The sequence below is a fragment of the Pongo abelii genome, chromosome 12, assembly GCF_028885655.2.
Source record: "Pongo abelii isolate AG06213 chromosome 12, NHGRI_mPonAbe1-v2.0_pri, whole genome shotgun sequence".
Taxonomy (NCBI): domain Eukaryota; kingdom Metazoa; phylum Chordata; class Mammalia; order Primates; family Hominidae; genus Pongo; species Pongo abelii.
In genome coordinates, this window is record NC_071997.2 from 27,775,013 (window position 1) to 27,800,717 (window position 25,705).

A 25,705-nucleotide genomic window follows, 5' to 3' on the forward strand; every position below is an offset into this window, starting at 1 on the left:
TCAGCTCACTGCAGCCTCAACCTCCTAGGCTCAAGTGATCCTTCCACCTCAGCCTCCCAAGTAGCTAGGACTATAGGCACATGCCACCATGCCTGGCTCATTTTTTTTTTTTTTGCAGACACAGGTTGCCCAAGCTCCATCTGTCTCTTTAAAAGCACTCTAATCCATGGTGTCTTTCCCTCCTGGACTTAAAACTCCCACAGGCAAAATTAAGATCTAATTCATCTTCCTAATAGATGCTCATTATTTGTTGACATGCTCCCGCAACCAAGTAACAGAGAAGCTGGTAAAATGTTTAAATTAGCTGTATTACTTGAAAGAAACATTGTAAATCTACTGAGTAATATATTTACAAAAATATTTAGGATTGTTCCCACAACTGAACGATGGATCCATAAATTAGTAGAAATATAAAAGTTTATTGTTAAATTCATACATTATAAAAGTGATCTTTTAAAAAAATCCAATATTCAGTTAAAGTAGACATAATACAAATTAGGCTACTGCCCATCATATATTTTTTGTATGCTTCTTATGAAAAATGTCCACTGTTGTTTCATGACATGGTCTTAAATCAAAATCACAATATCCAAGGGAAAAACGACTCTAAGAAGAGAAGAAAAGAGTATCATTAAAAATGATACAAAAACAGTGCTACACATTTACTCATAAGATTATATCCTACCTGTGGTTTCTTAAAATAATCAAGTCCCCTTCCAATCTTAATCATCCATCCATTGTTGAACCTGTTGAAATTAGTATATAGTATTATATTCAAGACATTTAAGTCAGACTATTAATAAAGCTGTAGTGTATTAAGGGTCAGCAAAATTTCCCCCTAACAAAGCAAACCACTTCCTCCAGTGGCATGAGTTGAATCAAACCTGGGGTTCATTATGAGCTTTGTCCACAATGAAAACAGTCATAGAAACAATCAGTTGATTTAATTATCTGATAGTTTAATCTTGAATTTCAGCTTGTTGATAAAACTTTTTCGTGTTCTGCTAACAAGTGGTGGCAAAGTGTATTCAGGGAAACTGGTGGTGTTTCAAGAGTTCCCCTACCTAGAGATGGGGAATGTGCAGGAGGAGCCCTGGACCCCGACCTCTGCTTTAACTACAGCAGCTGCATTTTCATCTGTTTTGCATATTTAGTTTGTGATTAAGTTTTTATTAAAACTGAGTGCCCTTGCTATAAACATAACCACTGTGCTAAACAAAAGGAAGATATCACTAAAATAACTGCATATTCTGTTTTCTTATAGACTCAGGAAATTGTCATGCCTACTAGAATATTTAATAACCCATAAGAAGTAAAGCCACATTAAGTCAATATTAAGTTGACTAGAAAATAAATTATTCTAATATCATAACACTATATATACAGTTGAGTAGACAGAAAAGTATTCTCTTTTTCTGTGACACAGAACATGTAAATATTATTCCATTAGGAAATATTAAACTCACACACAAAACACTTGGCTTACTTTGTCAAAAAGAAAGCCAAGTGTTTTTTTTCTTCTCGAAAGTGAAAAAGTACTAAATGGAGTTTTATTTGAATTTTAAATATTTATAAATTATTAAGTATATGCAATTATATAAAACATTTACAAAAATTTTAAGTATATATCAACTGCATAAAAATTAAAACATTATTGTAGACTAACCTAATTTCTCGGTCATGTATTGAAGAAGAGTATTGAACTTCCAACAGCACTCCGTGACTCCTGAGTGACTCTTCTATTTCTTGCAGGCCTCTACTTTGCTGCGCTTGCTCAATGCCCTGTTAATAGCAAAAATACGATTATCTGCCTCAGTTATTATTACTATCTTAAATTATCCCTAAGCTATACAATCTATATCACAGGTGGATTAAGATGGAAATGTTCTATACTAGTTTCAATGTCTGTTATCTCAAAGAAACAACCAAACAATATGAGGTAGTTTAAAGAGCAATTGTTTTTATCAAAATCACCTTTTTTTCTAATGTGAACATAACTCCATCCTGTCTCCTTAAATGTAGTTTAGAATAGTTTTAGTCATCCAAGTGGAGCTGACACCTTTTGAAATCAATTGTAGAAATCATAATTATTTAGAAGCATTCCTATTTTAAGTCAAAATCAAGATAGAGATGCCCACTACCATATCATGCTACCATGCCCCAGATATAATAATTGGTAAAGAAACAAAATTGTCCATAGTGCAGACAGTGTGATTGCCTCCTAGAATATCCAAGAGACTAAACTAACAAACTATTTGAATAAGCGCATTTAGCAAAGTGGCCAAATACAAAATCAGCATCCTAAAATCAATAACTTTTTTTATGACATGTTATGCATACTGTTAGATAATAAGTTAATTCCCAAGGAAATAAATCTAGCTGAAGCACTGCATCTGTGTTTTCCTTGACTGGACTACATCTTGTAACTGAATAAAGTTAATAAGTTAAGAAAGAGTAAGTGCTTTCAGGTACCTACTTCATCCAGAGAGGTGAGAAGGTGAATAGTTTTTACTTTACACGGTCTCTTAATAAGCATCTCACAAAATCGAAGAAAGTTATACAGCTAAAAGACATTAGAATGGATTATTACTAATTTAGTACATTCAATATGATATTTCATTATATTTTAGTATGTTCACATACCTGATGAGTATGTCTAATATAAGGATCTTCTATCCAAACTTCTGTAACTGTCTCATGAAGGTATTCGCGAAAAAGTGACTCATAACTGAAACCTGTTGCATTCTCTTCTATTTTAATTTGCTTGTGATATTTTCCATCTATAAAACACAGGCTTCAACAGTAAAACCAGTGAGCATTTTTTTTACACATTTTATATTTTATATAGAGTGATTAATCAGCATCAGATACATATTAATTTTTTTAACTTATTCAGCAAATACTTATTGAATGCCTACTAAATATCATATACATTGCAGGATGTTACATGTACAAAGGTATTTAAGGCAAACCACTCCATTAAGTGATTTCTGCCTTCACAGAGGCTAGGCAAGGGGGAAAATCTAGAGGTTTCCTGGAACAGGTCCTTGAGCCAGATCCTATAGACCAGGCAGTTTGTTGAAGGGAGTAGTGTATATATAAAGGTATCCAATAACTTCCTGTCACCATGGGTAGCACCACATACTAAAACTCAGTGGCTATCTGGTCCTTCTCTTCAGACTTGTCTTTTTATGTCTTGCAATCTAATAACTAAAGTGAGTATTAAACATGAATGCAGGGCAGGGCGCGGTAGCTCACGCCTGTAATCCCAGCATTTTGGGAGGCCAAGGTAGGTAGATCATTTGAGGTCAGGAGTTCGAGACCAGCCTGGCCAACATGGTGAAACCCCAGCTCTACTAAAAATATAAAAAGTAGCCAGGCGTGATGTCAGGCGCCTGTAGTCCCAACTACCTGGGGGGCTGAGGCAGGAGAATCACTTAAACCCAGGTGGATGTTGCAGTGAGCTGAGATCACGCCACCACACTCCAGCCTGGGCAACAGAGCAAGACTCTACCTCAAAAAAAAAAAAAAAAAAAAAGAGAAAGAAAAAACATTAATGCAGTATAATATGAAGCTTCAAAGTCTTTCTTGGCACGTGTAGAGTTTTAAACAAATTTTTAGTACTTCTTAATAACTCAAGCTAAAGACTGGGATGTCACAGGATCAATAGGATAGATCTATTGCTTTTGTTAATTCAAAATGAGCATTGAAAAAATTATCAGAAACCTTTAAGGTTTTAAAAAATTATGACCCCTGGCTGGGCGTGGTGGCTCACACTTGTAATCCCAGCACTTTGGGAGGCTGAGGCGGGAGGATCACCTGAGGTCAGGAGTTAGAGACCAGCCTGACCAATATGGCAAAACCTCAACTCTACTAAAAATAAAAAAATGAGCCAGGCTTGGTGTCGGGTGCCTGTGGTCCCAGCTACTCGGGAGGCTGAGACAGAAGAATTGCTTGAACCCAGGAGGCAGAGGTTGCAGTAAGCCGAGATCACGCCACTGCACTCCAGCCTGGGTAGCAAAGCGAGACTCTGTCTAAAAAAAAAAAAAAAAAAAAAAAACCCTAATGGTAGCCCCTAAATTATACTTTACACTTTGTTTAAAAATCAGTAGTTTGGATTCTGTTCCAAATATTTCCACATAGATAATGTTGGCAACTATGCCTTATTTTTTAAGCCAAGATAGCCACATAGAGGTTAAAAATTTAATTCCATGTACTCAAAACCACAATGCTGAAGGTACTATATTTCATCAATGTTTTGGAGTAAAATTTCATTCTAAATTTCAAATCGGGGCTAAGGAAACACAACTTTATTCCCACTGAACAAAGGAGCTCAGTGGGGGGTCCCCAGGGTATGTACTGATACAGAACAGTAGGAAGAGATGGGGAAAGGGGTGTAGAAAGTATAGAGAGGAGGAAAAGCTGGGGCCTGGGGGCACTGGCTTTTGAGGGCAGCAGTACCTTTGGCTATAGCAAGCAGCAAGTATGCACTCAGGTAAGGGTGGAAATGGCCATTTACAGACATTTGTAAACTGGGTGCTTAGGAGTAGGGAACTAATAATAGGGAACAATACCTACCTGACCTCTAATCATTAGGAATGCTTAACTCCTGAGGTGTTTTGATTCACAACAAAATCTGAGAGAAAGCCCAGGAGTTTCTTTAGCTTCTTTCATGATTTTGGTCATTTCATAAAGCGAAATATAAATAAAATACACAATTTACATTCAGTATTCCTCTGTAGTATTTCTTAACGTAGGGTCCACACATAAGCTTCATAGGGATTTGTGAACCCCTTAAAAATGGCATGTAACATTCTCCAGTATGTATAGCTTTCATCAGATGTTCAAAGGGGTGTCTGACATTCCCACCCCGAACTAAAAACAAAAACCAAAACAAACAAACAAAAAAATTAAGAACAACTCCTGTATGGGAGTGGAAATACAGATTAAATCCTGTAAGCTCCCAGGGACAACTGGTCCAGACCACACAGAGCTCCAAAGGGCAGGAGCCAGAAACATTGGGTGAATGGACGGTCACAGTTGTTTATGGATGCGTTTTCTAAAACAACCTCTTTACCTTCTTTTTCTTGGTCCAAGTACTTCTTTATGTTTTCCGCTCTGTCCATGTATTTGGAAATTTTTTCTCTGAGATTACATCTCTTAGTATTATCTTTGGTACCTACAAATTTAAAAATATATATTATCAAGTATCAAAATAGTTTTTCTATTTAATTTGGGGATTATTTTCAGTTTCTCAAGTTTTCTACAAATTTCCTATCCTCTAGTATGGCTTGCCTCAGTCCTCAAACATACATAATAAGCTCAAATTTGGCTTGAACATACAAGACCTTCATAGTTACACAAAGTGTGATGCAGCTTGGTTTAGGAGTGGGAGCTCTTGACACTATGTCTCATCTCTGGGACATCAAATCTGGTGGGATGAAAGGTGGCTCATTACATGTCAAACTCATGTCTGAGCACTATTTTATCCTAATTACCCACAAGTTTGAAATTTTTGCATAATTAAAAGATAGCAAAAAATATTTATCTTCCACAAAACCAGCTACTCTTCCAGACTTCCCCATTATAGTTAATGCACATTTTTCCAGCTACCAGAAAAATGTTATTTTTGAATATACACGATCATAAAGTTTTACCCCAACCACCCCTCCTCCCAAATCAGTCAACAAATCACTTCTTGTTCCTCCCCTTCTTTCCTTTCAACATCGCTTATATTTTCCATAATAATCTCATTTTTTGTTTGTTTGTTTTGAGACGGAGTCTCGCTCTGTCGCCCAGGCTGGAGTGCAGTGGCATGATCTCGGCTCTCTGCAACCTCCACCTCCCGGGTTCAAGCAATTCTCCTGTCTTAGCCTCCCGAGTAGCTGGGACTACAGGCGCCCACCACCATGCCTGGCTAGTGTTTGTATTTTTAGTGGAGACTGGGTTTCACCATGTTGGTCAGGCTGGTCTCGAACTCCTGACCTCAAGTGATCCTCCTGCCTCGGCCTCCCAAAGTGCTGGGATTACAGGCATGAGCCACCATGCTCGGCCCATTTTTGTATTTTTAGTAGAGACGGGGTTTCACCATATTGGTCAGGCTGGTCTCCGACTCCTGACCTCAGGTGATCCGCCCACCTCGGCCTCCCAAAGTGCTGGGATTACAGGCGTGAGCCACAGTGCCCAGCCAATAATTTCATTTTAATCTCTCATTTTAAAAAACATTTTGAGTTTTTTATATTTACAGAAAATTTGCAAAAATGTTACAGATAACCTCCTTCACCTAGATTCTCCTAATGTTAACGTATTACAAACCATACTACAAGTATCAGAGCTAGGAAATTAACACTGAAACAATACTATGAACTCATCTACAAACCTTATTTGAATTTCGCCAATTTTCCCACTAATGAAAGTTTGCTTTCTGTTCCAGGATCCCATATTGCATTTAGTTATGTGTCCTTAGTCTCCTCCAATCTGTGTTAGTTCCTTAATCTTTCTCTGCCTTCTATGACCTTGACATTTAGGAAAAATATTGGTCAGTTATTTTTGCAGAATGTCTCTCATTTTGGACAGTCTGATGTTTTCTCATGATTAGACTTGGTTTATGCATTTTTGGCAAGAAAATCACAGAAGTGATGTGCCTTGTTCAGTGGGTACATGATGTTGATGTGTCTTACTACTGATGATGTTAACTTTGACCATTTGGTAAAGGTGTAGTTCAGATTTCTCCACTGTAAAATCACTATTTTCTCTTTTGTAATTTGTAAGTACCTTATGGAAAGATATCCTGCTTCCCATCACTCTTTCTCCCACTAATTTTAGCATCTGTTGATGGTCCTTGCCTGCGACAACTATGACTGTGATGTTTGCAAAAATGGTGGTTTTCTATTTCCGTCATTCCTTCTCAATCTATTTATTCAATTAAATAGTATTGGCTCATGGATATTTATTTTACTCTATGAGTTATAATCCAATACTATCATTTTCCTGCTCAAATTTTATCAGCTTTGGCTTTGACATCTCCTTCATGTTAGTTCCTGTGTCCTTTTGTCAAGCCCCCATAGCTATTATTTCCTTACATTTTGATTCAGGATTTTTTTGTTTCGTTTTGTTTCGTTGAGACAGGGTCTGGCTCTGTTGCCCAGGCTGGAGTGCAGTGGCATGATCTCGGCTCACTGCAACCTCTGCCTCCCAGGCACAAGGAATCCTCCCACCTCAGCCTCCCAAGTAGCTGAGACTACAGGCACATATTACTATGCCTGGCTAGTTTTTGTATTTCTTTTCTATTTTCTGTAGAGACGGGGTATCATCATGTTGCCCAGGCTAGTCTCAAACTCCTGGGCTCAGGCAATCCACCTGCCTTGGCCTTCCAAAGTGCTGGGATTACAGGCATGAGCCACCATGCACAGCCACAAGATGTTTTAAACCAAACTTGTCCAACTCTTGCATGTGGCCCAGGACAGCTTTGAATGAGGCCCAACACAAATTCATAAACTTTTTTTTTTTGAGACGGAGTCTCGCCGTGTTGCCCAGGCTGGAGGCGCAATCTCGGCTTACTGCAACCTCTGCCTCCCAGGTTCAAGCAATTCTCCTGCCTCAGCCTCCGGAGTAGCTGGGATTATAGGCGCCTGCCACCACACCCGGCTAATTTATTGTATTTTTAGTAGAGACAGGGTTTCGCCATGTTGGCCAGGCTGGTCTTGAACTCCTGACCTCAAGCAATCCACCCGCCTAGGGCTCCCAAAGTGCTGGGATTACAGGCGTGAGCCACCACGCCTGGCCATTCGTAAACTTTCTTAAAACATTATGAGGGGGGTGTGTGTGTGTTTGTGTGTTTAAGCTCATCAGCTGTCGTTAGTGTTAGTGTATTTTACGTGTAGCCCAAGACAATTATTTTTCCAATGTGGCCCAGGGAAGCCAAAAGATTTGTTAAAACTAATCTTGTTTATTTTTTGCCCCAGCCTTGAAATACACTTTTCCAAGGAGCCTCAGTCACTTTTATTGAAGAATGGCATTGAGAAACCAAATTCTGGGTGCCAGCTGTGTTCATTGCTGCTGGGGGAGTCCCACCACTACTTCTAGACCTTCTCAGTCAATACAGCTAGGAGGTATATGTAGGCTTACTAACACATACATCTATATATACATACATCTATACGTATTTGTTTCTGTCCATCTATATAAATATTAAAAACCATGAGTTCATGCTGATAACTTTGATTCCACAGAGCTCATTCTAGCTTTCCCCCATCCCTCTCCTGCCCAAATAAAAGCAAAACACAACCTTTCCTCAACATTGCTAGACTTTAAATTATGTAGTAGTTCAGTCTTAGTCATTGTCCTTGATCAGCTGGCAATGTCTCACACATAGACCCATCCTTCAATCATTAGGCTACAGTTTCTCAGGCTTGGACCCTTACAGCCATCTTTGATTCCCATTAACTTTACTCCCATATCTAATCATGTGCCAGTGCCCCCTCCTTATCTTAATACTGGTATCATCTCCCTGGTTCATTCAGGCCCTTATCATGTCTCATCTTTTTAAAAAGGTTTTATGTAATTTTAATTGGCACATAATAATTATACATATTAATGGGGTACAATGTGATGTTTTGATACATGTATACATTGTGTAATGATCAAATCAGGGTAATTAGCATATCTGTCATCTCAAATATTTATGGTTTCTTTGTGGTAAGAACATTGAAAATCCTTCATTCTAGCTATGTTGAAACATACAACACATTATTAACTCTAGTCACCCTATTGTGTAATAAGACACCAGAATTTATTCCTCTTATTTAACTGTAATTTTTTTTTTTAAGAGAGACAGGGTTTCACCATGTTGGCCAGGCTGGTCTCGAGCTCCTGACCTCAAGTGAGCCACCCACCTCAGCCTCCCAAAGTACTGGGATTGCAGGCGTGAGCCACTGTGCCTGGCATCAAACTGTAATTTTGTACCCTTTGACCAACCTCTCCCCATTCCTCCTACCCACTGCCCTTCCCAGCTTCTGGTAACCACTATTCTACTCTCTACTTCTATGATATCAACTTTTTTAGATTCCACATATGAGTTAGATCATGTGTTATTTGTTTTTCTGTGTCTGGCTTATTTCACTTAACAATTTCCTACAAGTTTGTCCATGTCACAAATGACAGGATTTCATGTTTTATGGCTGAACAGTACTCTACTGTATATATGTACCACATTTTCTTTATTCATCTGCTGATAGACACTTGGGTTGATTCCCTATCTTAGCTATTACGAATAGTGCTGCAGTAAGCATGGGAGTACAAATATCTCTTCAACATAATGATTTCATTTCCTTTGGATATATACCCAGTAATGGGATCAATGGATCATATGGTAGTTCTCTTTTCAATTTTTTGAGGAATCTCCATACTGTTTTCTATAATGGCTATACTCACCTCTTATTTTGATTCCAGCAGGAGCTCCTTAATTGGTCTGCTTAATTTCAGTCTCTACAGGTTAGTGTCTAACTTACATCCTTGCCATATTCAGTCCTTTATTCCAGAAATATTTATTGAGAACTAACAACATGCCAGGCACTGTTCTAAGTGCTGTGGATACAGCAGTTAGTAAAACAGACACAATTCTCTTCTATCGTTCAAGTAGGAAGAGAACAATAAAAATAAATTGGCAAAACATGTATATTAGATTGAGGTAAGTGCTATTAAATAAAATAATGGAGGAGGACAGGGAGTGCTGGGATGGGGTTATAATTTTACACTGGAGGTCTGGGAAAGCCTCACAAAGAAGGTGGTATTTGTGTAAAGGCCTGAAATAGGAGAGAGAGTATGCCATGCAAATAAATATCTGTGAGAAAAGAGCACATTCCTGAAAGAGACAAGCCCTGAAATGCAACTCCAATTATGTTACTCCTTTGTAAAAACCTTAAATGGTTTCTCCTTGCCTGTGGAATGAGTTAAAATCTCCTGGTAGTCAAGGCCATCCACAATGTGATCCAAGCCCCTATCTACCTTTAAACTTTACTTCTCACTCTTCCTCTTCAGACACATGCTCAACCAAACTACTTATTTCATAAGACAGCACAGGAATTTGAAGACTCTTAGATGAATTTCTGACTTCTGAAATTCTTTTTCCTCCAAAGCTCCAATCAAACTCCACCTCTACCTTTCCACCCTCACATGACCTTTAACTGTTTAAATCCTCATTGCGTTTATCTATAGCTATCTCTCTCCTGGCACTTATTCCCTGTATTAGCGCTATTTGCATTTTGGTCTTAACCCATCTATGTGACATCACTGTCTCTGTAACCTCTACGGGATCAGTGAAGCACCCTAGAGCAGAACTGTGATTCTCCTGCTTCAGATTCCTAGTGCAGCCAAAACTTGAGCAGTGTTCCACCTGACCAACACAGTACACCATCTGTCTTTTGGGATTCAGTATACCGGAGTCATTGAGGTCTTGGGCTCGACTGTGACTCTGCCACCTCCTAGTGGCAGAACTTGAAAGCGAACAATACTTTTTATGCTGTAAAACGAGAATACCACCAACTCCTACTTGATAGGGCAATTGGTACGGATGAAATGAGATCATGCTTTTAATGTTCTCTGTAATGCCTGGCACTCAGCACTGAAACGTGATAGCTATGCTTATTGCTGTTGTCACTGTCATCATTATCATCAAATAATGCCCCAGGCAAGGTAGAGTTTATAGTTATTTTTTCTTTTTTTTGAGACGGAGTCTCGCTCTATTGGCAGACTGGAGTGCAGTGGCGCGATCTCGGCTCACTAAAACCTCCGCCTCCCGGATTCAAGCAATTCTCCTGCCTCAGCCTCCCAAGTAGCTGGGACTACAGGTGCGTGCCACCATGCCCGGCTAATTTTTGTATTTTCAGTAGAGACGGGGTTTCACCATGTTGGCCAGGATGGTCTCGATCTCTTGACCTCATGATCCACCCGCCTCGGCCTCCCAAAGTGCTGGGATTACAAGAGTAAGCCACCGCGCCCGGCCGGTAGAGTTTGTAGTTCTGACCAAAGCACCAAACCATAAAGGGCTCCCCTCTGCTGCCTCAAAGATTCTGTAACACTTATATAATTATAAGAAGCTTAAACTAGAAAGCACAGAGGGAGCTTAGTCCAGACCGGGAGTGTCGGGGGTTGGGGAGCAGGAGCTGATCTTATCAATTTAATACATAAATATTGAGTGTCTACTGTGAGCCAGGGTTGTGCTGGGTGTTAAGGAATATTTGGGTATTTCTCAACATTGAATAAGTAATAGGAAAAGTCTCACTGTCTCCTCCACAACCCTGCGCATTTCTCACACCGAACTTCATCCGTTTAAGAAAAACTTTTCTTCTTCTACCGCTACATAATTTTACTTTGGCTTGCTTTAAATGCAAATGTTTAAACAGAAAATTAAAAATAATCGTATAATAAACACCCTTATTACCCATCACCTAAATTTTTTAAATTAGCATTTTTGCTCAAATAGAGCTTCGATTTTTAAGAAATTTTTGCTTAAGGAAAATTAACTAAAGACATCATAGCATCTCTTTCTAAAACACTTTGGTCTGCATCTCTAAAAATTAAGGATAGTTTTGGAAAAAAAAATCATATTGCCTAAGAAAATAATTTTAATGTCCCCAATCTATACTCAGACTTTTCTAATAGATCCAAAAATGTCTTTTAAAGTTCGTACAAACCCAGGTCCTATCAAAGCTTATATATTACATTGCGTTATATCTTATATCTCTTAAGTCTTTTAAAATCTAGACTAGTAGCCTCCCCACCTTTTCTAGATGACATCAATCTATTAAAGATCTAAAAGAAAGCGGCCCAGTTGTCCTGTAGAATATCCCACCTTCTGTATTTAACTGCTTCTTCGTGGTGTGGAAAAATCATTTTTAACTCATTCACTTCACCCCAGACACAGCAGGAACCAGCTCCTTTTCCTCAGGTCCTCCCCGCCTTGGCTCATTGCTCACCTTTCAGAACCTGCAGAAGCAGATCAATCCCCTCTTGGTAACACACCAGAGCCTGCGGATACCGCGACTCCGAATCTAGTTGTACCGCCCGCTTTAGCACAGTGGCTGCAGCTGTGCTCTGCGGATCCTGCCCCAGCCCGAACTTCGCCATAATCGGGAGTTGTCCTCCGCCTCAACCCAGGATGAAGTTGAGCGGGTCTGCTGCGCTTCCGGGAAGTGGCCATGTGATACCCAGGCGCCTGCGCTCTCTTTCTAGGGACTTTCCTGAGTGGGAGGGATTTCGCCGGAACAAAAATGCCTCAATTTGCAGGTCGCGCTCACTGCGACGGCAGGCTTTGAATGTAGCACTTGGTAGTTCTTCCTCTGCTCTGCTTCCCTTCGGAGGAAAAGTTCAGGCTGAAGGTTTAGCGGGTGCTGGTGAGTGGGGAATGAGTGGCGGAGAGTGCGGCATTCTTCGCAAGGTGTATCCGGGAACCCTCTGCAGATCCTAATTGATTTTCCCTATTGCGTTCTGAGTTGGCCTGTTACGACAACCTAAATGGGTCTGCGCCTGATCCCGTCACATTGGCTCCCGTAAGGCCACTGGCCTGCAGGATCCCCCCGTTTCCCAATTTGCAGGATCCAGGCCCATGCGGCTTTTTGTGCCCAGACTCTTGGAGCTCAAGAACGGAGCCGCCGAGGCTGGACAGCTTGGGAAAGGGAACCCAAGCAGCATTTTCTGTGCTGCTGCTTTATTCATGACTTAGGGTTGCCATTGGGTATTAAGGTTGCTTTTTTTTTTTTTAATGAAGATAGAAAATTGTCTTTATTTTTGTATTGCTTCATTTTATAATGCAAACATCCAAGAGTTGGCAGTTAGAATATTTGCCATTTTATTAAAACTGATTTGTTACCATTTTGATCGAGACCTACCAAAAGCTGTTAGTTCTGCCCTTTTTGCTAAGAGGCAGTAATGAGGGCTGCCTACTGCTTGTTAGGCACTAGGAGTTCAGAGAAGAGACACGCTTCCAGCTTTCAGAGATCTCTGGTATCTCTGCAAGAGTGATTCCATGTTTTGTATTTCAGAAGTGTTTTTCCCACTTTAAAAATTATATACATTGTCGATTTAGAAAAAGAAATCGGTTTTTAACATTCCTGTTGCATGCATGCTCATTGTAAAAAGACAAAAGAACTATCGATCGGTGACGGGGGAGAAGGGGGAGGAAAAACGCCTTTTTTCATACCCCCAGGGGTATGTTAACGTTTTTCTGACAACCTTCCAGAGTTTTTCTGATTACACACGTTCACAGACATTTAAAAAAATAGAAATGGGATCATACTTCTCCTGTGATGCCTGATATTTTCCTGTTTTACAGGAGACAGCATAATGGTTTCAGGGTCCAGGAGTTACGTGCCTAATTATTAACAGTAACTTTTACTTTATTAAAACATTCCTTGCCGGGAGCGGTGGCTCAAGCCTGTAATCTCAGCACTTTCGGAGGCCGAAGCGGGAGGATCACGAGGTCAGGAGATCGAGACCATCCTGGCTAACACGGTGAAACCCCGTCTCTACTAAAAATACAAAAAATTAGCCGGGCGTGGTGGCGGGCGCCTGTAGTCCCAGCTACTGGGGAGGCCGAGGCAGGAGAATGGCGTGAACCCGAGAGGCGAAGCCTGCAGTGAGCCCAGATCGTGCCACTGCACTCCAGCCTGGGCGACAGAGCGAGACTCCGTCTCAAAAAAATAAATAAATAAAATAAAATAAACATATTCCTTGAGTCAAACGTGGTGACACACACCTAGCTCCAATTATTGGGAAAATTGAGGATTTCTTGAGGCTGAGTTCAATACCAGAAACATAGCGAGACTCTGTCTCTAAAAACTTGTAACTTTTGACTGTCACACCTTCAGAAGTCTGCAAATATTTAAACTTCAGTTATTCTGCAAAAATATATTATGTGTCTGCTATAGGGCAGATACCGCTTTACATAGATGTTTGGGATACTTCTATTAATATAACAGACCCAAAACAACAAAATCTAAAAACCTTTTTCCTATGGAATTAGCATGCTATTGAATGGACATGCACTAAACAACAAAACCTAACATAATTAAGTTACATTAGAAGATAAGCACAATAGAAAGCAAAGTGAAGAGGAATTGGGAGTGTTGACAGTTGGAGTTTGGGTGAAAATGTTAAATGATGTGATCTGGGTTGACCTCATTGAAAAGGTGAGATTTGAGCCAAAAATTGAAAAAGATAAGGAAATTAGCCATGTAAATATCAGGATCATTTCAGGAGAGGGAATGGTCAGTCAAAGGGAGCATGCCTGCTTGACTAGTTCTAGATCAAACAAGGGGGGCAGCATGTCTGGTGATCGAGCAAGAGAGTAATTGGAGATGGAGTCCTGGAGGTGGGGAAGGTTGGTAATGCTGTGCTACAAAGACATGAGAGGGTGAGGGTTAAGAATTGGAGCCGGGGGTGGTGGCCCATGCTTGTAACCCCAGCACTTTGGGAGCCCAGGCGGGTGGATCACCTGAGGTCAGGAGTTCAAGACCAGCCTAGCCAACATGGTGAAACCCCATCTCCACTAAAAATACAAAAATTAGCTGGACATGGTGGCGCGTGCCTCTGATCCCAGCTACTCAGCAGGCTGAGGCAGGATAATCGGTTGAACCCAGGAGGCAGAGGTTGCAGTGAGCTAAGATTGGGCCACTGCACTCCAGCCTGGGCGACAAAGCGAGACTGTCTCAAAAAAAAAAAAAAAAAGAATTTGATTTTCATTGTGATCAAAATCACAGTGAATTTTAATTTTTTCATAAATAAACTTTATTTTTGAATAGTTTTAGATTTTCAAAGAAGTTGTGAAGATGGTACAGAGTTTCTATATATGCTACACTGTTTCCCCCTTTCATGTTTGGTATACCTGTGTACAGTTGATGAACCAATATTGATACGTTATTAAAGTTCATACTTTATTTAGATTTACTTAGTTTTTGCCAAATGTCCTTTTGCTATTCCAGGATCCCATCCAGGATACCACATTACATTTAATGGTCATGACTTCTTCCTTAGGCTCCTCTTAACCGAGGCAGGCAGCGAGCGGCGGCCGTGGGCGGTGCTGGGTTGCACCGGTCCTGCCACCGCCGCTCCTCGGTGTTTACTTTAGAAAGGGGCGGGGGGCGCGGGGCCGGAGCCCACTCCTCCAGACCCGAGCCCGGGGGCGCGGAAGGCGCGCGGCGAGTACGGGAGGCCACAGCTCCCCAACCCCCGCGCCCCGCCGAGGATGTGCGGACCCCGCCCTGCATCCTGCGGTGTAGGCTGGAGCCGCCTCTCGCTGGCACCCAGCGCCCTTCCCACCTGCTTACCAAACAGGGACGCGAACAAGCAGCACCAACTTACACCTTTTCCAATCTGGTCGCGGTGTTGAATCCGTGGGGGTCCTTGACTTGCTTGGGCGTTGGAGTTATTCAGGCAGTTTTCAAAAATATTGATACCACGGCTGCCGCTCCCCCTCCCAGCCCCGCCCCGCCCCAAGAGGTTCTGATGAATTGGTCTGGGCGAGGGCAGCCTGGGCCAACCGGCTTTTTCAGGGCCCTGGGGTCATGCTAATGTGCCCACCGTTGCTGAAAACCGCTGGACCTAGGAGTTTTGAAAAATCTCGGAGCTCAGCATTTCTGGCAGGCAGGCGCATCTGGACTTCTAGGAGGCTGGTCCCAGGTGACTCCAGTGTGCTGCTCCAGGTGAGCAGTGCCACCTCAACGTGAGTCCCCATATCTGTAGCCAGGCCCTGCCAGTCCTTGCCCTCAAGAGCCATTTATGTCAGTGTCATTGCTGTGTGACATGGAGCTGCTGGCCATCTCCAAATTCATTTCCTTTGTGGGGAACTGTGTGGTTGTTGTGAGTATTAAGCGACATTTACTTGGAAGGCTGTGGCATAGTCAGAGCTCAGTCATGCAGCCGTTACTGTGGCTGCTAACTGCTTCAGAGTCTCCGGGTAAGGATTTCTCAATCTAGATCAAAAACACATTTGCCGACTTAACAACAACAAAAACCAAACCGCCCAGTTTAAAAATGGGCAAAGGACTTGAATAGACATTTATCCAAGATAGCATTCCATTGTATAGATATACCATAATTTGTTATTCATTAGTCTTCTGTTGATGGTCATTTGGGTTGTGTCCAGTTTTGAGCTATTATGAATGAAGCTGCTATCTATGAACATTGCTGTTTTCCCCTGATACTGTTTTAAAAATCCATTTTCTATTCTCTTGCTTTTTTCTCCCTTATTTTCATTCTTTCTTTTTCTTTTTTTTTTTTTTGAGACAGAGTCTTGCTCTGTCACCCAGGCTGGAGTGCAGTGGCACAATCTCAGCTCACTGCAAGCTCCAGCTCCCGGGTTCATGCCATTCCCCTGCCTCAGCCTCCCAAGTAGCTGGGACTACAGGCGCCCCGCCACCACGCCCGGCTAATTTTTTGTATTTTTAGTAGAGATGCGGTTTCACCATGTTAGCCAGGATGGTCTCGATCTCCTGCCCTTGTGATCCACCCACCTCGGCCTCCCAAAGTGCTGGGATTACAGGCATGAGCCACCATGCCCAGCCCCCTTGTTTATTTTCTTAAAATCCTGATGACTCTACCATAGACACCAAGTGACCTGGAGCTGAGGCCCATTCCCTGGTAGAATAATCATACAGATGAGAGCCTTTGTGTTCAAACCTACCACACAAACCAAGAAAACATCAATAATTGATATGACCTTGTTGTATTTATCAAGAGTTGTGATGAACTTGGTAGTTAAAATGTGAAGGCAGTACCTTGGTAGTAACTACCACAACATTCTTTCTAAGCAATGTTACAGAAACAATTTCCCCTATACACACACACAGATGTCTCACTCACCCATTTATGAACCCATGGTGTTAAAAATAAAAGAGGTGAGCCGGGCGTGGTGGCTCATGCCTGTAACCCCAGCACTTTTGGAGGCCAAGGTGAGCAGATCACTTGAGGTCAGGAGTTCGAGACCAGCCTGACCAAACATGGCGAAACCCCATCACTACTAAAAATACAAAAATTAGCTGAGTGTGATGGTGTGCACCTGTAATCCCAGCTACTTAGGAGGCTGAGGCAGGGAGAATCGCTTGAACCCAGGAGGTGGAGGTTGTAGTGAGACGAAATCATGCCATTGCACTCCAGCCTGGGCAACAGAGTGAGACTCTGTCTCACAAAAAAAATAAATAAATAAATATAAAAAATAAAAGGGGTAAAAGATGAAAGTTACATTTCTTTCTTCTTCCTCCATTTGCAACAAACTAGGAGTCAAAGACATTAAGAAACTAGTAACAAGGAGAAATTTGGCCCGGAATCAGTCCTCATTCCATATGCCACTTCAGTCTTCCTCTCCATCCCCCCAGCTCCAGCCCAGTCGGTGCTCTACGGATTGCGAATGCTCCATAAGTTCTGAAGACTGACCGCCTCTGTGATGTGGCCGCCATCCATCCTTCAGTCACTCACATCCAAGGTGACTTTTCTTGTCATCCAACATCCATGTTTAAAGACCTTTCCTCATTACCAGGACTTCTGATCCACTTAGGAAGGCCTCTAGAGGGATATATAGTTAAATATGGTAGATGGAATTATGTATTTACCGCCATTCCCTCCAAAAGCTTCACTCAAATAACAGATATGAGACTTAAAAGAAAGAAAGAAAGGACACAGAGCAAGATAGAAAATGACAGCAATGACATTTGGGAGCCTAGAAATCATGAGTTTGTGCTAATGGATTTAGCACCCTTGAGAAAGCCAAAATCTAAACTGGCAGAGGAAGAAATTCAGAAGTAGGCTGGTTTGTACAGCAGAAAGTCAGAAAGACTCAAGAACTAGAGGTACTAGGTGACTTTAAAAGTAGGGGTCCAAGTGAGACTAAAAATAAGTATATTGGTTAAAAGTCACTCTCAGAATCCATTACACCTGAATTTCCCCTCTGTGGTTAAGCAACCAGGCAACTGCCCCAGGCCACACTGGGAAGAAGACCCCAGGTTCACTCTCTGGAGAGGCAGGGCCAGAGGGATTCCGGCCCCGCAGGAACAGTGGGAAATGGGTGTTCCCATACTGAAAACAGGGGATTAAGTGTGACACTTGAGAGAGTGACAGCTCTCATCCCTTCTTCAATCTGACTCCAAGAACACAGGCAGCCAGGCTAATATCTCCCAAGAGGAGACAGGGAACTTCCTCCCTTGTAGAAATAACCTGACTTTCAGCCTGCAGAGCTTTGAGAAAGTGGACTACTGTTGCTTAAGCCCCCCCGAGTCGTGGTACCTTGTTATATAGCAGCCGTGAAAGACTGACAAAACCATCTTCCTTAAGAAGAACAGGAGGCCAGGTGCGGTGGCTCATGCCTGTAATCTCAGCACTTTGGACCATCCTGGCTAACATGGTGAAGCCTCGTCTCTACTGAAAATATAAAAAATTAGTCGGGCGTGGTGGCAGGCGCTTGTAGTCCCAGCTACTTGGGAGGCTGAGGCAGGAGAATGGCATGAACCCGGGAGGCGGAGCTTGCAGTGAGCCGAGATCACGCCACTGCACTCCAGCCTGGGTGACAGAGTGAGACACTGTCTCAAAAAAAAAAAAAAAAAAGAAAAGAAAAAGAAAAAAGAAGAACAGGAATAGGTCTGGACCTGGTGGCTCATGCCTGTAATCCCAGCACTTTGGAAGACCAAGGCGAGAAGATCACTTGAGGTCAGGAGTTGGAGACTGGCCTGGCCAACAAGGTGAAACCCTGTCTCCACTAAAAATACAAAAAAATTATCTGAGCGTGGTGGTGTATTCTTGTCATCCAGCTACTTGAGAGGCTGAGGCAGTAGAATCGCTTGAACGCGGGAGGCAGAGGTTGCAGTGAGCCTAGATCGCACCACTGCACTCCAGCCTGGGTGACACAGCCAGATTCTGCCTCAAAAAAAAAAAAAAAAAAAAAAAAGAGAAATAACCTGCCTGAGAGAAAACACCTACCATTTACATTTGGGGATTTCCCTGTGAAACAGCCCAGCCAGAGAACTGTAAGTGAAGTGCACCAACCAATAAGCCTCACCTACCCTCACAGAATTCCCACTCTTAATGACAAATGGATAGCCAAGGATCATCAGACATTTGAGAAATGCTTCTAACATGAACCACAAAGATTAAAGTAAAAGGAAGCTGGTGAGGGGGAGAGAAATAGGCAAAGAGCAAAAACAAACAAACAAAAAAACCAATAGAATTAACATCCTTAAAGAGCTAAGGATAGATATTGCACCCATGAGACAAGAACAAGAGGTTATAGACAAAATTTTTGACAAGAGGGCTCTTAGGAATTAAAAATGTGAGAGCAGATATGTAGAAGTCAATAAAAGGATTAGAAAATAACATCAGGAAATATCACAAACATAGAACAATAACCGAGAAAAAAGGATGAAACAAGATTTTAAAAATATTAGCAAATGACCAGGTGTGGTCGCTAATGCCCATAATTCCAGCACTTTGGGAGGCCAAGGTGGGCAGATTGCTTGAGCTCAGGTGTTCAAGACCAGCCTGGGCAACATGGCAAAACCCCATCTCTACTAAAAATACAAAAATTAGCCTGCTGTGGTGGCGCATGCCCATCTTCCCAGCTACTCAGGAGGCTGAGGCCAGTGGATCACTTAAGCTCAGGAGGCAGAAGTTGCAGTGAGACGAGATTGCATCACTGCACTCCAGCCTGGTGACAGAATGACCCTGTCTCAAAAAAATAAAAAAATAATAAACAAACAGCCAATAAGTTCAGATAGTCCAATATCTGGAAGGGACTTCAAGAATGAATAAACGGAGAAAAGTGGGGAAAAGAAATGAAGCAAACCATCATAAGAGACAACTTCTGGAATGGAAGGATGTGAGTTTGTAGATGGAGAGGGTTCACCAAGCACCCAGAGCTAGGGAGGAATGACAATTCAGGGGTCACAGGAAATCTCAGAACACCAAGGACACAGAAAATCTCAACAGCTTCCAATAAGTTAAAGAAAGAAAAAAAAAAAAAAAAGACACAGTCAAAGCCTTGGGGAAAGACTGGGAATCAGAGTGGGTCAGACTCCTTGTCAGTGACCACCAGAAGACAAGGATTATACATCTTCAAATTCTAGGGGAAATGGCTTCAAACTAAAATTCTACATCTAAGCAACCACCATCAGTCTAGGGTGAGGGTAGAATAAAATCTCAAAAAACTTTACCTTCCTGTCCCCATTTTTCTTTTAAGGACAGATATACTCCACTACATGAGGGAATGCTTGAAGCAGAGGCAGGCCCAGGGTCCAGGCATGGGAAGGCATTGCCCATGCTGGAGGCTAGGGCTGTCCTGCAGTGACAGTGACCTGCAGGCCTGGAGTGCTATTGAATTGAAACCGACCCAATAGTCCCATAGACAGATTTTTTGTTTGTTTGTTTTGTTTTGGATAAACATAGGAATTGACCCTTCTGATGCTAAAGCTTGAAATTTGTATTTGTTTTATCTAAGTTCCTTCCCTGGGAAAAGACCCTCAGACCTCTCAAAAAATAGTATCAAACAACTGCAACTCACCAGATCATTGCATCAGCCAATGAGATGCCAGACCCCTCATTCATCACAATTGTTTCCTTACCCCTCCCTAGTTCCTGTTTTCCTACACATTGTTACTTTTCTTCCCTGCTATGTAAACCCCTAATTTTAGTCCATCAGGGAGGTGGATTTGAGACTGATCTCCCATCTCCTAGGCTGCAGCACCCAGTTAAAGCCTTCTTCCTTGGAAATAATCACTCAGTGATTGGTGTTCTGTTCGGTGAGCAGCAGGACCTAGACGGAACCCCTGGTATTTCCATAGCAGAATCAGTCTGAAACAAGAGGACAGAGGGTTACAGGAGGGGTGGCCCCAAGGGAGAAAAAAAAAATTGATAAATTACCTCCTACGTTTGAATGTATGGAGAAGCAATTTACATTTTAGGAGAGTTATAAGAATGAAAATAAATTAGCAATTGGCACATAAAAATCTAAAAAGAAAAATTATCTTAGGAAAGCAAAAAAGAAAAAAAGTGTGGTATGAGAAAGAAAATGTAGTTAATTATATAGTATACCACATGGCTAAGCTTTGAATAGTATTTCCACAGTCATAGTAATATAAATACTGGTAACAATCGACCAAAGTATTTTTTATTTTATTTATATTGGGAGGGAAATTGTAGTGTATGAGAGCCAATTATTCTCTTCTGCAGAAGGAAGACAAAGGGTAGTATTAAAGTAGAAAAATAAAGAAATAGCAGCATAAGCAAGTTATTTAAAAATAGGAAGGCAAAAATCAAAATAAACAGCTGAACTAATTGAAATTGGTGTTGCCTGTAGTGGGAATGGGGAGTAGAAAACTGGCACAGGAGCTGCTGCTCTTGTTACAAGCTTGTAAAATAATTTCACTTATTAATGTATCTGTCACTCTAAGAATTAGGATTTTCTAAAGAAAAGAAAAAAATAGGCTTGAGAGTATTTTTTTTTTTTTTTTTTTTGAGACAGAGCCTTGCTCTGTCGCCTAGGCTGGAGTGCAATGGCGTGAGAGCAACAGCTCACTGCAGCTCTACCTCCTGGGTTCAAGTGATTCATGTGCCTCAGCCTCCTGAGTAGCTGGGACTATAGATGCACACCACCAGGCCCAGCTAATTTTTGTATTTTTGGTAGAGACATAGTTTCAAGATGTTGGCCAGGCTGGTCTCGAACTCCTGGCCTCAAGCGATCCGCCTGCCTCAGCCTCCCAAAGCGCTGGGATTATAGGTGTGAGCTACCATGCCCAGTGGCTTGTGGACATCTTTTGGTGTCTGGAGACATGAGCACATTGAGTAATGTGGGATCTTAAGCATATCCAAACCCCTGTCCTGCTGGATGCAGCCACCCACAAGTCCCCAGAGTAGTCTAAGCCTCCTCAAGGACTCCAGTCTGCGTCTGGTTCCTCCTTCCAAGTTGTTGTAGAGTCATTAACCAGAAAGACTGATTTCTCTTTGGTGGTTTATCCCCAGTAGCCAGAACACAGTATAGATGCAGTGCTATCTTTTTTAGCATGTGAAAGAAATGCATAGGTTGCCAGGCTAATTAACTAAATGTTATATTTAACTGGGAAGATAACATAGCCCTAGTATTTGGGTTTATCAAAACAAATTCCAGATGGCACACAAGCCCCAGAGAGAGGGGCCATCTGGTAAGAAAAAGCACGGCTCATTTTTTATAAAGGTGAAAGGTAGTAAATGTCAACACTTTCTTTTTTTTTTGAGGTGGAGTCTTGCTCTGTCACCCAGGCTGGAGTGCAGTGGCATGATCTCGGCTCACTGCAACCTCTGCCTCCTGAGTTCAAGTGATTTTCCTGCCTCAGCCTCCTGAGTAGCTGGGATTATAGGCACCTGTCAGCACACCTGACTAATTTTTGTATTTTTAGTAGAGATGGGGTTTCACCATGTTGGCCAGGCTGGTCTTGAACTCCTGACCTCAGGTGATCCACCCACCTTGGCCTTTCAAAGTGCTGGGATTACAGGCGTGAGCCACCATGCTCGACCGTAAATGCCAAAACTTTCTATGCTGAAAATATATCTAGCTGTTGCTCTCCTGGAGGAGCAATCCTCAGCCTCATATCTTTGCTAATTCAAATACCTGCAACATTATGCTCTTTCAAATAACTGAGTGATTAAGTATGGTGAGTATAAGTGATTAACACTTGGTGAGTATTGTAAGGTTTCAGCATATACCTGTTAAATATATTTTGTACAGTGACAGCTGCAGGCATTAATAACACCATTTAACAGACTCTACAATTACACAAATTCTTTGAGTATATAAACCAATAAAAACTGAAAATATTTTTTTCCAAAATGATTTAAGATGTTGCTGCCATTTTTTTATTTAGCTCAGCAGTGGTATTTTTGGTGTGTTTTCTGTTTGACAGGATGTTTCTTGCACATACTTTCTTCTCTCCGTATTCCCACTGTTCCTCTGAAACTAATCATTCCCTGCCTGTATTTATTCACCAGTTTCCCACTCCCCTCCACCTGGCCCCACTTGCACACAACTGCCAGCTTAATCTTCTTTAAACATTGCACTGTTTATATAACTTCCCAGCTCAAAAAACAGTCAATACCTCTCTGATGTCCAGAAGATAATGTGCAGGCTTCTGCTCACAGACACCCCAACCTCATCACCCAACTCCCTCAGTGTGAGTCCCCCACACCCCAGGGCTGCAGCCAGGCTATCATCCCAAGAACTGGAGCTCTGTGCCCAACCTCAGTGCTTTGGCTGGGACCAGATCCTCTCTCTGCTGGGCCCTAACAGCCTTCTCCTTAAGGAGTCTGGGCCCTGCTCCGTCTATCTTGAGCCGAATCCAAGATGATTCAGCATGAAGATGGGAACTGTGCCCACAGAGAGGCTTCTTGCTCGAGCCCACCTCCAGGTCTGTTTCCAGGGGGGAGGTCATTAGCCCAGATTTTATGTGATGGGAACAGTTGGCTATCCTTGGTGGTAAGCACAATAATAATGTCCCCTTACCCTACAATGTCTACAGCCTAATACCCAGAACCTGTGAATTTGTTACATTACATGGCAAAAGAGACTTTGTGATTAAGTTAAGGATCTTGAGATGGGGAGATGATACTGGATTAGCCCAGTAGACCCAACGTGAACATAAGGGTCCTTATCAGAGCGAGGCAGGAGGGTCAGACTCAGAGAAGGCGATGTGAGGACAGAAGCAGAGGTCAGAGAGAAAGGGAGATTTTGAAGATGCTACAGGCTGGCTTTGAAGATGGAGGAGGGGGCTATAAGCAGAAGAATGCAGGCAGCCTCTGGAAACTGCAAGAAATGGATTCTCCCCCGCCCTCCAAAGGAGCCAGCCCTGCCAACACCTAACTTTAGCCTGACTCATAAGACTAACTGAGATGTCTGACGTCCAGAACTGTAAGACAAGAAATTTGTGTTGTTTTAAGCCACGAAATTTGTAGTAATTTGTTCCAGCATCACTAGGAAAATACTACACTCCCTTTGCAGACTCTCCTGGTTCCAGTCCTAGTAATCCTGGCCTGCACTCTGATGTATCTATTACCAGGCTTTCAGGCTGAGACCGATAAAGGCTAAAACCTGCGCAGTCCAATACATTCACCACCAGTCACATGCAACTATTTATAATTAAACTTAAACCAGCCATAACGGCTCACACCCGTAATCCCAGCACTTTGGAAGGCCGAGGTGGGAGGATTGCTTAAGCCCAGGAATTTGAGACCAGCCTGGACAACACAGTGAGACCGAGTCTCCACAAATAAAAAAAATAATAGGGTGTGGTGGTGTGTACCTGTGGTCCCGGCTACTCAGGAGGCTGAAGTGGGAGGATTGTTTGAGCCTGGAAGGTCGAGGCTGCAATGAGCCATGATCTTGCCACTGCACTCCAGCCTGGGTGATAGAGCAAGACTCCATCTCAAAATAATTTAATTAACTAACTAATTGGTGTAGTTAAATTAAAATAAAACATTCAGTTCCTCTGTTATGCTAGCCATATTTTCGGTGTTTAATAGCCACATGTGGGTAGTTGTTACCAAACTGGATAGTGAAGGCAGAATAATTCCATAACCACCAAGAAAGCAAAGGAAGAACCATCGGAGGTTACAAAAATAGTCTAAGCAGGATAAAAATTAGAGGTAGGGTAAAGTGTCTATTCTCAGGCGGTATCACTGACATTTATGAATTTACCAATTTGAAAGCTAAATGCTTAAACCCCCCATCTGGAATCAGAATGATTGTGCTGACAGAAGTTCACTGTTCTGTCTCAGTTGTTACAGAGGTGTTTATATTAACTGTAGTCTCTGGGTAATACAGATATTAATTAGTTAGCCTAATTATCACATTCCTCTGGAACCATTTTCACAATCTGCTATAGAGAAAGTATGAATATTAAAACATTTTTTAAAAGTGGAGACTATATAAAGAGAAGGCTATTTCTTCATACTTGGGCACAGACAGTAACAATACCATTAGTTTTTAATATTTCTGAAGAAGAGGAAAGACTCCTAAAGATACCTCAAAATGCTATGAAAACTGACTGGCACATAGTAGGTGCTCAAAAAACACTTACTGAAAGACTGAATTACTTTAGAGGAATCAACAGTACTTTATTTGTGTTAGCAATGTAATTTGCAATAACTTTCCTAAAGAATAAGTGTTGGAGAATATCAAGCAAACATCACTATATATAAGATAATCTCATGGTAAACCCTGGTGATACGCAGTTAGAAAACTGGTACATCTTCCCTGAAACTTTGGTTTACATGATTAACATGCAAATTCCACTGTTAACAGACAGAAGCCACAAAAAGCTAAACCTGCTTTCATTTTTCAGATTAGCATAAGATTAGGTATATATTATATAAGCAAATCTGTGATAAAATTATCTTAACACCCTTGATAAAAGATGCTCAATGAAGAATTCTTTTCCTCAGCCTAATACTCCTACTACCCAATTTCTTTATCACAGGAGTTGAAAACTTCTTGTTCACAATAATCTATTTATTTTGCCAATACTTCTAATGTCTATTTAAAGTATTATAGTGATGAACAAAATATGACAAATTGAAGACAGAATTGCAAAGATAAGTTGCATATTCTTTTTCAGTTAGCAACTATTTGGGTGTTTTCTTCTAGAAAAAAAATGCTTATGATTGGATACATGGGTTGGAAAGTTGTGTTTTTGTTTGTTTT

The 25,705-nt window shown here is 41.6% G+C and overlaps 1 protein-coding gene and 1 long non-coding RNA gene across 5 annotated transcripts; one reads left to right on the top strand and one right to left on the bottom strand.

Annotated features, from left to right (window-relative positions):
* Positions 1-399: 399 nt before the first annotated feature.
* Positions 400-12,199, bottom strand: LOC100936756 (MIT domain-containing protein 1). Of its 4 annotated transcripts, none has more exons than XM_024242285.2 (7): positions 11,976-12,199; positions 5,078-5,179; positions 2,644-2,780; positions 2,477-2,563; positions 1,667-1,782; positions 686-746; positions 400-606 (listed from the first exon to the last, which is right to left on the bottom strand). In XM_024242285.2, the coding sequence occupies exons 1-7, from the start codon at positions 12,124-12,126 to the stop codon at positions 511-513; spliced, it is 750 nt and encodes a 249-aa protein (XP_024098053.1). In that variant the 5' UTR covers positions 12,127-12,199; the 3' UTR covers positions 400-510. The 4 variants fall into 4 exon arrangements, with proteins under 4 accessions (XP_024098053.1, XP_054403292.1, XP_054403291.1 ...); XM_054547317.1 differs by lacking the exon at positions 11,976-12,199 and adding an exon at positions 11,852-11,945; XM_054547316.1 differs by lacking the exon at positions 11,976-12,199 and adding an exon at positions 6,380-6,502.
* Positions 12,191-25,640, top strand: LOC129057512 (uncharacterized). The gene is made up of 2 exons (XR_008522093.2): positions 12,191-12,392; positions 17,272-25,640. It is a non-coding gene; the product is annotated as an uncharacterized LOC129057512 (long non-coding RNA).
* The last annotated feature ends 65 nt before the right edge of the window (positions 25,641-25,705 follow it).